Source organism: Sitophilus oryzae, unplaced genomic scaffold (assembly GCF_002938485.1).
Source record: "Sitophilus oryzae breed Bouriz unplaced genomic scaffold, Soryzae_2.0 scaffold_1913_pilon_pilon, whole genome shotgun sequence".
In the NCBI taxonomy this organism is placed as follows: domain Eukaryota; kingdom Metazoa; phylum Arthropoda; class Insecta; order Coleoptera; family Curculionidae; genus Sitophilus; species Sitophilus oryzae.
Window position 1 is genome coordinate 625494 of NW_022146628.1, and position 12412 is coordinate 637905.

General features: G+C 34.4%; 1 protein-coding gene across 1 annotated transcript; it reads right to left on the reverse strand.

The window, feature by feature from the left end:
• Window positions 1–10388: 10388 nt before the first annotated feature.
• On the reverse strand, window positions 10389–11339 carry LOC115883479 (jerky protein homolog-like). The gene has a single exon (XM_030901843.1). It carries the CDS (start codon window positions 11337–11339, stop codon window positions 10389–10391), a length of 951 nt encoding a protein of 316 aa, XP_030757703.1.
• Between the last annotated feature and the right edge of the window lie 1073 nt (window positions 11340–12412).

Sequence of the window (12412 nt, forward strand, 5' to 3'; positions counted from 1 at the left end):
TGTTCGTCATAATGTGGATCAACCTGCTCTCACTACCGGTTTCGGGGCCCTACATAATTTTATTATATACCTAAAAACTGCAAGAAATTTATTTTCCATTATATATTTTGGACTAGCCGAAAAAAGCCTTTATTTACTATCGATAGTTTTGCCTCGGTGGTACGAAAGTACTACTATTGCACGCAGGCCGCTATCTCGCGATGCGGGACTTAATATCTTACCGCTACTTTACGACAAGTCGTATTTATGTATTTTGCGCTGTGCTCGTCGTTTTGTGGAAATACCCAAGCTCACCTGATGATGGGGTAGGGCCCCGAAACCGGTAGTGAGAGCAGGTTGATCCACATTATGACGAACACAGCGTGGAATTAATTTCTATATTAGCAGTTCAAGACAAGAAACACCTATTCTCTATTATAGCTATTATTTATCTGCATAACTAAAGACTTTTGAAAAGGTAAATTAACATTTTATATTAGTATTAGTAATTACAATAATTGGAATCGATACAATAAACAAAGAACAAAACTAAAAAAAACGTATTTTTTGTGACAAATATAGTTTTCTAAAAAAAATCACCAAAGATGTTCAAACTATGAGCACCTCCTTACTGAATACACAATAAATACCTTAGTACAGTTACAACGATTTATTAGGCGAACTGGTGTAATAAGTCCAAAAGCTTGCTTAGTAGCCTTCTGTAATTCTTCTCTCGTCACAATGCTTCTTCCTTTTATACAGGGTGTCCCAGAAATGAGTGCAGATATTTTAACTGGTAGTATAGTTCAACGCCAGAAACACGCCTATGAGGTTTTTTTTGCGAAAAAAAAATGTTGAAAATTTGATATTTTTCTTGACATTTTCCGGAAAATGTTGAAAAACTTTTGAGTGCCACTGTTCACTCCCCGGGAAATTCGTTTACCGGGCATAGCGCGTGTCGGAGAGAATGCAACGTTGCCACCTCCTACCATACCCACATTCTGCATGTTTATCTATAAATTCAATTATTTTAAGTTGCTACAGAAAAAAATACGAAAATTTATTTTATTCATATTAGTGTAGATTGCTCTACTAATTCTAGAGAAACGCGCAATATTTTAAATACTTTTTACAGTGGAGTAAACTGAAAAAAATAAATCTTAACAATTATCATAGCTTCTTTTTTCGCCATATTAGGAAATATTTTCAATCGTTTCAATAAACAATTATAACCTTTAATGTTTAGTTAGAGCTTACCCTTTTAATGAAAGTGTTTTTTTATCCAGCACACATATACGCAAACACATACACACCAAATATCTATTAAACTGAACATCACAAACCTATCACATGCCTATCACTTTTAAAATATTATTTAAAATTTTTCACATGATAATAATCAAACACTTAACTCATAAATTCAATAAAAAATGTTAAAAAAACTTGCTTTAATAACTTATATCCGGCGGTTGATGGTAGGAACAGGAAGGAATTACAAATCACAAATTTTTATTTGGAAATTTTTTGACTTAGTGTCCTCTACTGGACTGATGTATTACTATTATGGGTCAACGTTTTGGTGGTTGTATAAAGATAGATAAATCAATTTTCTAAATGTTTAAGGTATGGAGTAGGGATGTCCCAAAAATAAAATAAAAATACAAGAAAGAATTAAGGTAAAATCAAAGAATATTCTACGTTATCTAAAATATAAAAATATAGGAAGCCCCGACAAAAATCTGACACCTGATATCAAAGTGATAAACAAACATCGGCGCATGCGGCAGCGAGCACTTACACTTAATTTTTCAATTCATTGCTAGATGGCCTTTTACTAGGGATGCACTGCAAACAAATATTCCAGCAAAACTAAAGTGTTTTTTCTTATTCCAACAAATAAATAAACCTGTAAAACTGTATAAATAAAATCGGTCTTCGATTTAAAAAAATATCGATTATACCCATTATACCAAAAGATCGTTGATAAAAATCACGTCGATTTGATAAAAATCGATCTCCGAAATCGATTCGAATTCTACATCCCTAGTATGGTGTGTAGTTCTGTAGTTTAAGGTTATGTTTCTGTTTAAGGTTATTTGTGGGTTATTAAACTCGCACAAAACAGAAAACAACAAAAAACAATGCAAATAATGCCAAATAAACCTGTAAAAAAGAACTTTTATTATTCAAAATGAAATATCATATAATTCAGTTGGTATACGAATATTTTTTTATTTATTTATAATGTTTTGGTTTGGTCAAAAATATGTGAGAAATGAGGTAAACAGTTTAAATGTCTTAATAAATTCGTTTTTAATTTATTAACCTTTCAGGTATCTACCTAATGGTAGGAAGAAATTATTTATGTAATGGTAGGAAAAATAATTTCACTTTAATTACGTATTAGAAAATCAGTAATCTTAAATTAGGATGCATCAATGCATCAAGGAGAAGGCAATTGTAATCACAATACAATAATAGATCTACAAATACCAAGCAATACATTAAATCAAAAATGTCAGTAACAGTGTTGTAATTATGTACTCCCTGTAGTCTTATTATGTATAAAGTTTTGTTTTACATGAAAATAATTATCCCATTTAATTATGCATTAAATTTTAGTGTCAGCTTATTGATAGCTCGATTACCAGTCAAATAGTTTCGATGTTTTCTATACTATGAAGAAAATTTGATCTGATTAGATTAATTCAGATGTAAATTTATGTTATACGGTAAGATATTTTTAAACAAACCAAGAAAGTTCTCTTCAGACAAGTTCTGGTCTGAAATTGCAAATATTAATGAAAAAGTTATACATGTAGTTTTCTATTCATAAATGATATTATTGATTTTATTCTAGGTGAATGTATCGAGTCATATTATATTCTGCAGAATATATTGAGAAAAATGGTAAACTAACTAAAAGTGCTAACAAAATTTCTTAGGAAGTTATCGATATACCTAATTATTAGAAGCTGTAACAAATGTTCAAAGAGTCAGAGTATACTTTATTAGAAGTGTGTTAGATAGAATTATACACTTTAAAGAAAATATCTTTTATTATTGCAGGTAATGCATATTGTGTAATGCATATAATATGTGAAATCTATTATTACATACAAAGATTGAAAATTATTTAAAAAGCTACCTGTATGTTGTCTCACAATCTCATTCAGTGATGGGTTATTAAAAATTGAACATATCTATACAGAATATTGCGGATATGGATATCTGGAAGGCATGTTATAACCATTTTTATTTTTAGGATTTATGAAATGATTACATAAATATACTAACAACAAATTGCAATGCATCTGTATATTAGAGACAAAGATGAAAGAGAGTATCAAGAATATATGTATTCAAAAGAAAAGTATCAAGACCATTTGTAGTAATTAAAATTAAAGAATAAAATACATAAAATGTACCTTATGATCGAAAAAAAAACGGCGTCCAGTTGGCTGGGAAATGACGATCAATGACATTTCCCATATAAATTTACATATAAAATGACAGCGACCTTCATTTCATAGCCATCGTTGACGCCGTTCTTTCTCGATCATACGGTAGTTTACGTGTGAACAAATTCTCGTTTCATATAAAAATTGGAGCTCTCTATCTAGAGTATATTTGAATATAAATGTTTTTATGTATTGGAAGGGGGACTGTAGTTTTAAAATATAATAAAGAAAATAGACTAAAAAAACGTGTGTAAGTTCTTTTTTAAACTATTCGTAAGTTACGTAAATGTGTTTCAAATAGGTTGCTTTTCACAATAAAGTCAATACACAGTAGTTATGCTTTACTTTTTCAAAACACCACTCTTGTTTTTTATTATCAACTCTCTGATTAATATTAGAAAATTTAGTTACATGAATATAATAGTAGCAGATAGTATGTTTCAAGTTTCAAATAATTAGAATATGATATGAGTACAAATAGCTTAAATATGATTGCTAATAAAATACTTAGTTTATACACATTTAGATATATCTCTTTAAATATAAATTAGTATTGCCACCATGCGATTAATGGGAAATACAATATGATCGTGAAAAAAAACGGCGTCAGCGATGGCTATGAAATAAAGATCGCTGTCAATTTATGTGTAAAATTTTATGGAGAATGTCACCGACCGTTATTTTCAAGCCATTCTGGACGCCGTTTCTTTCGACCATACGGTATTTCTAGGTATGGAATTATGTCTCTAATATGTACTTAGGTAATTTTTTCCATTTGCCTATTGTTAATTATAACGTCGTCAAACTATAAAATTTGCTATATTTTTTACTTAAATTTTTTTAGTAATATCAGAACATGTTTTGAATAGTTTAATTAGTAATAAAGCTACTAACATGTTCAGTTATTTTATTTTCTATAAAGCTTTTTTGATAAAAAAATAAGTATACTTGCTAAGACGTTAATTGCCTGAGAAATTACGATCGATGCCATTTACCATCCAATTTTACACAATAAAATGCCATCGATCGTAATTTCAAAAGCAGAAAACTTGCCACCGTTTTTTCCAATAAAATGGGCGGTGGGGAGAAAATTACAGATTCCTGTATTATATTAACGACTAACGACATTATTAATCGCATGTACACAAAGCATTGACACTATTAGAAATCGATCTAATTTCTAATAGTATCGAGCTTTTAAAATTCGAGAAAGTGATCGGAGATTATGTTTAAAGTGTTGTGAAATGTTCGTTAGTGCATATTTTTGTGTCAGTAATCGGTATCGGTATAAACAAATCGGGATGGAGTATACAATTCCGGACAAGGTGGATATGCTAAGAAGAGCATACTTCCTGGCAGGGGAAAGCCCTGTAGAATCTCGGAGGCTTTATTCCGAAGAGTATCCGAATAGACAAATCCCTAATGCTCGAACCTTTGTAAGTATGGTTCAGCATTTGAGGGATTCGGGAAAAGCAACGAAGAATTGCTGTAAAACGTTAAAAATTGCATGCTCAGAAGAAGGAGAGCATGTATTGGAAATGGAGGTCGTCATTTTGAACAATTATTATAATAGTATGCAGTCAAGAAGCGAAGGGTATACCGGATGGTGCATCATCGTTGGAAATATAGGATATCCCATGCAAATTTTGAACTGTCCAGATATTGGATCCCCTTGTTCAAATTTGTAATGTATCTTTAAAAACCATTTACGATTTAGCTCTAAAATTAATAGAGGAGCCAATATTTCCACAGTTGAACATTTGCATAGTGTTGTTAAGAATTGTAGTGAAGTGTTGTTAAGTGTAGTGTTATGTGCAGTTTTAAGAGTGGTAAAATGGATAAAACAGAAAGCTGTGCAGTTATCTCTCTGCTATAGGGATATCTTTTTTTATTGTTTGGTAAGTTTTTTTTCTTTTAGTTTATTTTGTGGAATGTGGAAAGTAGGGCTACTGGCGATCACCCACTTAAAAAAAAGTAACACACCGCTGCAGAACCTCTTGGGTGGTGTGGAATTTTGCAAGTACTTTTTAAGTCTTTCTAGTCGATGTGGCAACAGCGGGCGGCGAACAAGCCGAGATCCGCGAGATCTCTCCCCTGCGCCGGGGGATCCGCGAGATCCCCCGGCGGCTCTCAAAATGTCGCAATTTTTTTTTCAAAGTTTCAAAGTTAAATAACTCGGTTATTTTCAATTTATTTTAAAAATGGTAAAGAGAAAATATGTTTCTTTTGACCAGATCTACCACCCCTTAAAATATCTGCACTTATTTCTGGGACACCTTGTATAAGGTCTTTTAATTTCCCCCATAAAAAAGTCGAAAGAAGTTAAATCACAGGACCTAGCAGGCCAAAATATGGGACCCCTTGTTCCAATCCAATTCTCTCTAAATTCTCCATTTAATAGTGCATTTGTAACCCTGGCGTTTTAATTGTAAATTGTAATATTAATATGGAATGTTGATTTACCTTTTCAAAAGTCTTTAATTATGCAGATAAATAATAATATAGAATATTAAATTGTGCTAAAAGATAATAAGGCAGCTAGGTCAACACAAAATCAAGGCCCGCTTCGACATATAGATAAGAAACCTAATATTTCTCTCATTCTTAGAAATAGATACCCATAATTTTATATCGCTGGAAAGGGTTAAATGCCCGCATTTTTTTAAGTTCATAGCCAACTATGATTTCCATTTAAAAAAATATATTTTTCATTATTTCTGATAAAAAGAGCAAGCATAGAAAAAAACTGACTACGTCACTGGATTGTGGTTAAAAAAGTTCCTTAAGAGGGTTTTTGTTATGGGCAATTTTCCAAATTCAAAAAAAAACGTATTAATTAACCCCCATTAAACGTTCCTCAGAAATCGAGCCATGACATCTATGTAGGTTTTGCTCTATCTAGACAGGAAATAGGATTTCTCTGTTAAAACAGACCAATTTAGACCACCCTGTACTTACGTAGACAACAGAGGCGCTAGGAACAGAAAGTCAAAGTTTTTATAAAATTTTAAGCTCATTATAGGATTATTTTAAAAATAAGGTTATATTAAATTAAATTAGTATTATCGAAATCTTCATACGTATCTGCGAAACGCGGCGCTGTCGAAGCAGATTTCGGTCGAGGAACAGCAAAAAAAGTTAAACAAACCGGAACCCAAATAGGAAGTTTGCGATTGTATCGCCAAAATTAATATACGCTTAAAATGCAAGCTCACGTATCGGCTCTCCAACGCACGAATTACCTTGTGCCACTGGAGCTATTGTGTTCCTCTAATCGGTCCTGACAAATTTAATCTTGGCCCGATAAAAGTACCGCGTTAATTGAACCAAATATTTGCTCGCAGTTTTCCTAAAACCGCCCTGTTCCCTACCGATCATTTTTCTCTTTGCATATCCTCAGAGATGTCGTTATTTCAGTATGGATTTAGCTTGATAACTTCGATACTAAAATGTTCGTGTTGTTATATGGAAATTTCGATTAATATTCCTTAGTGGAAAAGACCTTAGGTGAATTAATTTATTAAAACGTATGTCTTCCTAGCCGGGATATAATGAAGACATCTGTCTAAAGAGTTAAAAGAATGTGAATTAATGTTATATTTAGGTAATATTGTTAAATGGTATTAAGAGTCCATTTCACTAGACCGAAAAAGTAGCAAAATAAGCGTTCGGCATTTAAAGTTTTATGTAAAACTGGCTAGGTATTTTTACACAAATCAAGAAGGAAATTAAAAATAAAGGATTATACTATATCTGTCTTGCAGCACATTTTTAGACAACTTCTTTATTTTTAAAATTTTGATGGTCAAACATCAATAAAATATTCCTTATGTTTGAACTAAATTTTCTCGAAAATAAAGACACAATTTAAAATTCTGTTACAATACGGAAATAAATTGAAGTTTTGTGATTACAGTGTTACAAATTATATACCACTGTAATCATATATGGTTTTGTAACTAATTGCTCGCTATTTTATGGTAAATTCTAAAGCTCTGCATACCTTAATCAAGCCGACATGTGTTTGGAATTTTGGGTGTGGCTTATTTGCTGAAATAGTTGCAGATTTCTGAAATATATTATATATTTCCTTCGGCCACACACCCGCTTTACCCGACCCCTGAGAGCGACCCGAACAGTACAGCGTAATAGACTCTTAATAACGTTACTTTGAATATGACTCAAATTGTCCAACCATTAGTAGGAAAAACAACTTCATTTGTTAAAATATCAAAACATTGTGTAGAAATACTTAAGAACATATATAGAATTAGGTCCTTCAGACAAATTTGTTAATTTTGATGTGGAAAATTTATATACTAACGCTCCCTCGGAGGAATCGTTCGTCATTGTTGAGGCCAGATTGAGGGCAGAGATAACATTATCTAAAAGAACTCCGCTGCCTCTTAGAGGAGTGATGGAACTCTTGAGATGTTGTCTGCACAATTCTTACTTACAAGTTAAAGACAAGTTTTACCTTGTACCACTGGAGCTATTGTGTTCCTCTAATCGGTCCTGACAAATTTAATCTTGGCCCCATAAAAGTGCCGCGTTAATTGAACCAAATATTTTCTCGCAGTTCTCCTAAAACCATGTACCCTGTTACCTACCGATCATTTTTCTCTTTGCATATCCTCAGAGATGTCGTTATTTCAGTATGGATTTAGCTCGATAACTTCAATACTAAAATGTTGGTGATGTTATATAACGCGTGTTTTTTTTTGAAAAGAGGTTTTCAAAAACAGGAGATTTGGTATGTTGGTGTAGGACATAAATTAGGATTGATTGACGCTTTCAATTACTTTCGGTCATTTTCTGTTTCAAAGGAAATGACTACAACTTTTGATTTTTAAATGTTACTCCCGGTATTTTTTACTTTATTTGATAGAAAATTATGAAATGAATGATGAAAAAGACTCTGAACAGTGTCCATCACATGTCTATTTTTGACATTTTCTTTTAAAAAAATTGTATTTTCAATTTTAATATAAGTGTCACGACAATAAATAATGCTAATAGGCCACCCTAGTTCCACTTGAAAAAATTGAGTTTTGATTAAAAATACGATATGGTCATCTTTTAACAGGCCAGGAAAAGACTCGATAAACATTCTTCTTCTTAGGCCGCCGTCTCCCTTCAGAGGTTGGCGATCCAGCTGACTATGATGTTGCGTGAAACCGCACCTCTGAAAATTTCGATCGATGTCCTTCCGAACCAACGACACAGATCCCTAGGCCAGGAGTTTTGCCTTCTTCCCAGTGATCTCCTGCCCTCAATTTTGCCCTCGATGAGCAGTTTGAGCACCTCGTATCGATCACCCCTCATGATGTGACCGACGTACTGTAACTTCCGTTCCTTCACTGTTGATAGGAGCTCTTTATATTTGCCCACCCGCCTGAGTACCTCCTCATTTGTCACTCTATCCATCCAGGATATACGCAGCATACGACGATACAAGTACATCTCAAAAGCATTAATGCGGTTTTCCAATGTCTGACTGAGTGTCCAACTCTCACAGCCATAGAGAAATATTGGAAAGATGTAGCAACGCAGCATACGTATGCGCAGTTCGAGGCTTAGATCTCGGCTGGAGGATTTTCATGGAAGCAAAAGTACGTCTGGCCTGTTCGATCTTCGCTAAAATTTCAGTTTTGGGGTCGCAAGTGTCGTTAACTAGGGCTCCTAGATACTTTATGGACGATACTTGTTCTATCAACTTGTTAATTCTGAGGACAGTCTTTCCCGGTGTTTTGGAAAATACAACAAGTTTAGTTTTGTTAACATCGAGGTTAACATTGATGTGTAATCCGTACTGCATGCTATGTTCAACGATGCAGTCCATCATGTTCTGAAGGTGTAGAATGTTGCCAGCCAGGACGACCGTATCATCTGCGAAGCGAATATTGTTGATCAGGTTACCATTGATTTTGATACCATCCTCAACGCTCTCTAGTGCCTCACGGTATCGCCTCGGAGTAGATGTTGAAAAGGAGTGGGGATAATACACACCCCTGCCTGACGCCCTTCCTAATTGCTACTTCATCAGATGTTCCGCCATCCGCTCTGATCTCTGCGGTCTGGTTCCAGTAGGGGAGGAGGGGCACAGAGGACCGCTTAAGGAATTTTAGTGTACAAATCCATAAAAAAAATTATTAAAAATAGGTAAACCTATTTGTGTCAAGTTTAGTGGTTACTTTATTCATTTAAGACCAAAAAAATATTTTAAACAAAATGAATTATTATTTACAATAGTTTTTTAATAATCTGCGCTGGTCCTCTGTGTCCCCTAGCAATGGGGCACAGAGGACCTAGAGCTGGGGCACAGAGCTCCTAGTAGGGTGTGTTGGGATCATGCATTGAATAAACAATATTTGAATAGGATTTTCACAAAAAGACTGATAGGTTGCAAAAATAGTTTATAGCAGCTTAACATCTAACAAAAAATATTATCTTTAATAATATATTTAAGAACATTTCAAACAAATAAATTCTGCATCGTCCTCTGACATTCCTGCGCAAGCGTCATGTGCCCAACCTTTGCAATTCTGACATTGAATCCATCCTTCCCCTGCCCTTGATTCGCCATACCTGCAATAAATGCATATAGTGTTGGTGTCTTCTTCTTCACTATCGCTACTTGAAACCTCCACCACTTTTTTTTGCACGGATTTCTTTTTTTTAATATTGGACTTTTCCTCTACGTTTTTAGTAAGTTTTTTTTTACACTTTTGGTATTTTGTTTTTTTTTCGGCTTCTTTGGCCATAAGCTGGTCCTTAAATGGGGAACTTGTTAATTCTTCAGCATGCTGAGCTCTGCTTACCTTCTGTAGGTTTTGAGTTTTGTTTTTACGGGCATCTGACTTTGGCTTTGGAGAAATTTTTAGGATAGCATCTTTGAAGGAAGTGTAACTGCAGCTCGGTTGTGGTTCTTTGAATACGTTTTGAGGTTCACAGGTTGGTTATCATCCTCATCTGAAACATTTTCGGCAGCGATCGGCCTCTCGGTTTCTTGCTGTACCGGGACGTCTGTAACTTGAGCTGGCAGAAAACATTCGTCAGGAAATATTTCATTATTGAATGGATAAATTCCTCGCAACCCTTTATGGCTTTTTCCAAGGTGGCAGTATGAAGAAAAGCCTTTGAAAATATTTCTAATGACACACGAGATCCAGGGTTATTAGTGTGCCATAAGTCACACTCCTTTGGATACTGATGTTTTAAAGACCCAAACACAGTGCAGTCAAGAGGTTGCAGGCGATGACTGGTGTGGGGAGGGAGAGAGACCATTATAATATTATTTTCTCTTGCTTTATTTATTGCGGCAAGGGTCCTATGACTATTGTGATTGTCAAGGATTAATAATATTTGCTTATCAGGACCGGGTTTCACATGGTTAATAAAGTGGTCTAAATACTTGATGAAATGATCGGAATCCATCCATCCAGAACCATTTGCATAGCCATCTGCACCTGGCGAACATCCTTTCATAAAGAATGGGTTCATTCGCTGTCGGGGAAAAAGAAAAAACGGAGAGACGTAGGATCCTGCAGCTGAAATCCCACAAACTGCAGTTACATTAAACCCACGTTCAGTGCTCACTCTCCGCCCAACATGCTTTTTTTCTTTTTTAGCTAGAATTTTTCTGGGTACGGGTACTGAATTAATCCCAGTCTCATCAATGTTATATATCTGATCTGGTTGAATATTACTCTTCTCTAAAACTGATCGTACAACGTCAAAAAACTTTTGAACTTGGGGTTTATTAAATCCTGCAGCTCGTGCTATGCTTGTGGCTTCGGGAGCTCTAATAGAAAGTTGAGGATTACGTTTTTTAAACCCCGCCAGCCAGTCACTACCGGCTAATTTGGCATTATTATTAAATGGATGTTTCAAGCCCATATTTTCTGCCAGCTCAAATGCGAATCGACGAGCATCGAGAGGAGTTGATCCACTAGTTCAGTTTCTTGTTGGTCAGTAAACACTTGTTTGAAATGATTTCTTGGTATCTTTGGTATCATTTCATTATTTTTTCGGCGCAAAATACAGGTCTTAGGTATCTTAAAACGTTGAGCTGCTTGTCGAACTGAAATTTCGTTTCGGTTGATCATTTCCAGTGCCCTGGTCATGCCTTTTTCTGACCACGAAGGCTCGGTTTTTTTCTTTACGTAGTTACTTACCATCTAAAAACAATATTATACACAAATCACCTAATTGAATTAATTTTAAAACATTTAAATTTATATTTGAGCCACAACATACTGCTTTGGGGCACAGGGGACCATAAGCGGTCCTTTGTGCCCCAGTTGCAGAAAATAAATTTAAATTTCCCGCCACTCGACTGAATGAGTTAACCAACTTGTTTTTAAGCAAAAAAGTTGTGTTTTAGTGGGTTATAATAAGAAATAACATTACATGCATAATAACGCAATAATCACACTTGACAAAACTATAAAATTTAGCATGGCTTACCTTAAAACCCAATGTTTTGTTTGCTGCGACTTGCACACTACACGAACATTGCTGTAACTGTCAGAAAAATAAAAGTACACCGCTAGCTTGCTATTTTTAACAAAATTTAAAAGATGGTGCCACTTGTAACAAAATAAATCGAGTGGACCTATGTGCCCCAGCGGTCATCTGTGCCCCCTCCTCCCCTATAACTGGAACATGCAACAGATGCGAAGGAGCCTAAAAAAGCCTCTTTTATTTTTCTTTTAGAGGCTATAGCTTCTTTCATTATAATATAATTTTGGCTTTATTAAATTTTATTCTTTGCCCTGTATCCCAAGAAAGCTGACAAATCTTAGATTTGTGAAAATCTCCCTTTCTTAAATAATCTTTATGTTCTTTAATTCTGACATTTAAGGGTCTAGATGTTTCACCAATGTAAAATTTATCGCATTCACAGGGTATTTGGTATATTACATTTTTTGTTTGTTGGTCTGTATTCATTGGTTTAGTATGTGATAAAA

What these genes read in the sequence shown, in the direction of transcription:
- LOC115883479 (XM_030901843.1), bottom strand. Translation starts at nt 11,339, where the DNA reads ATGGGCTTGAAACATCCATTTAATAATAATGCCAAATTAGCCGGTAGT.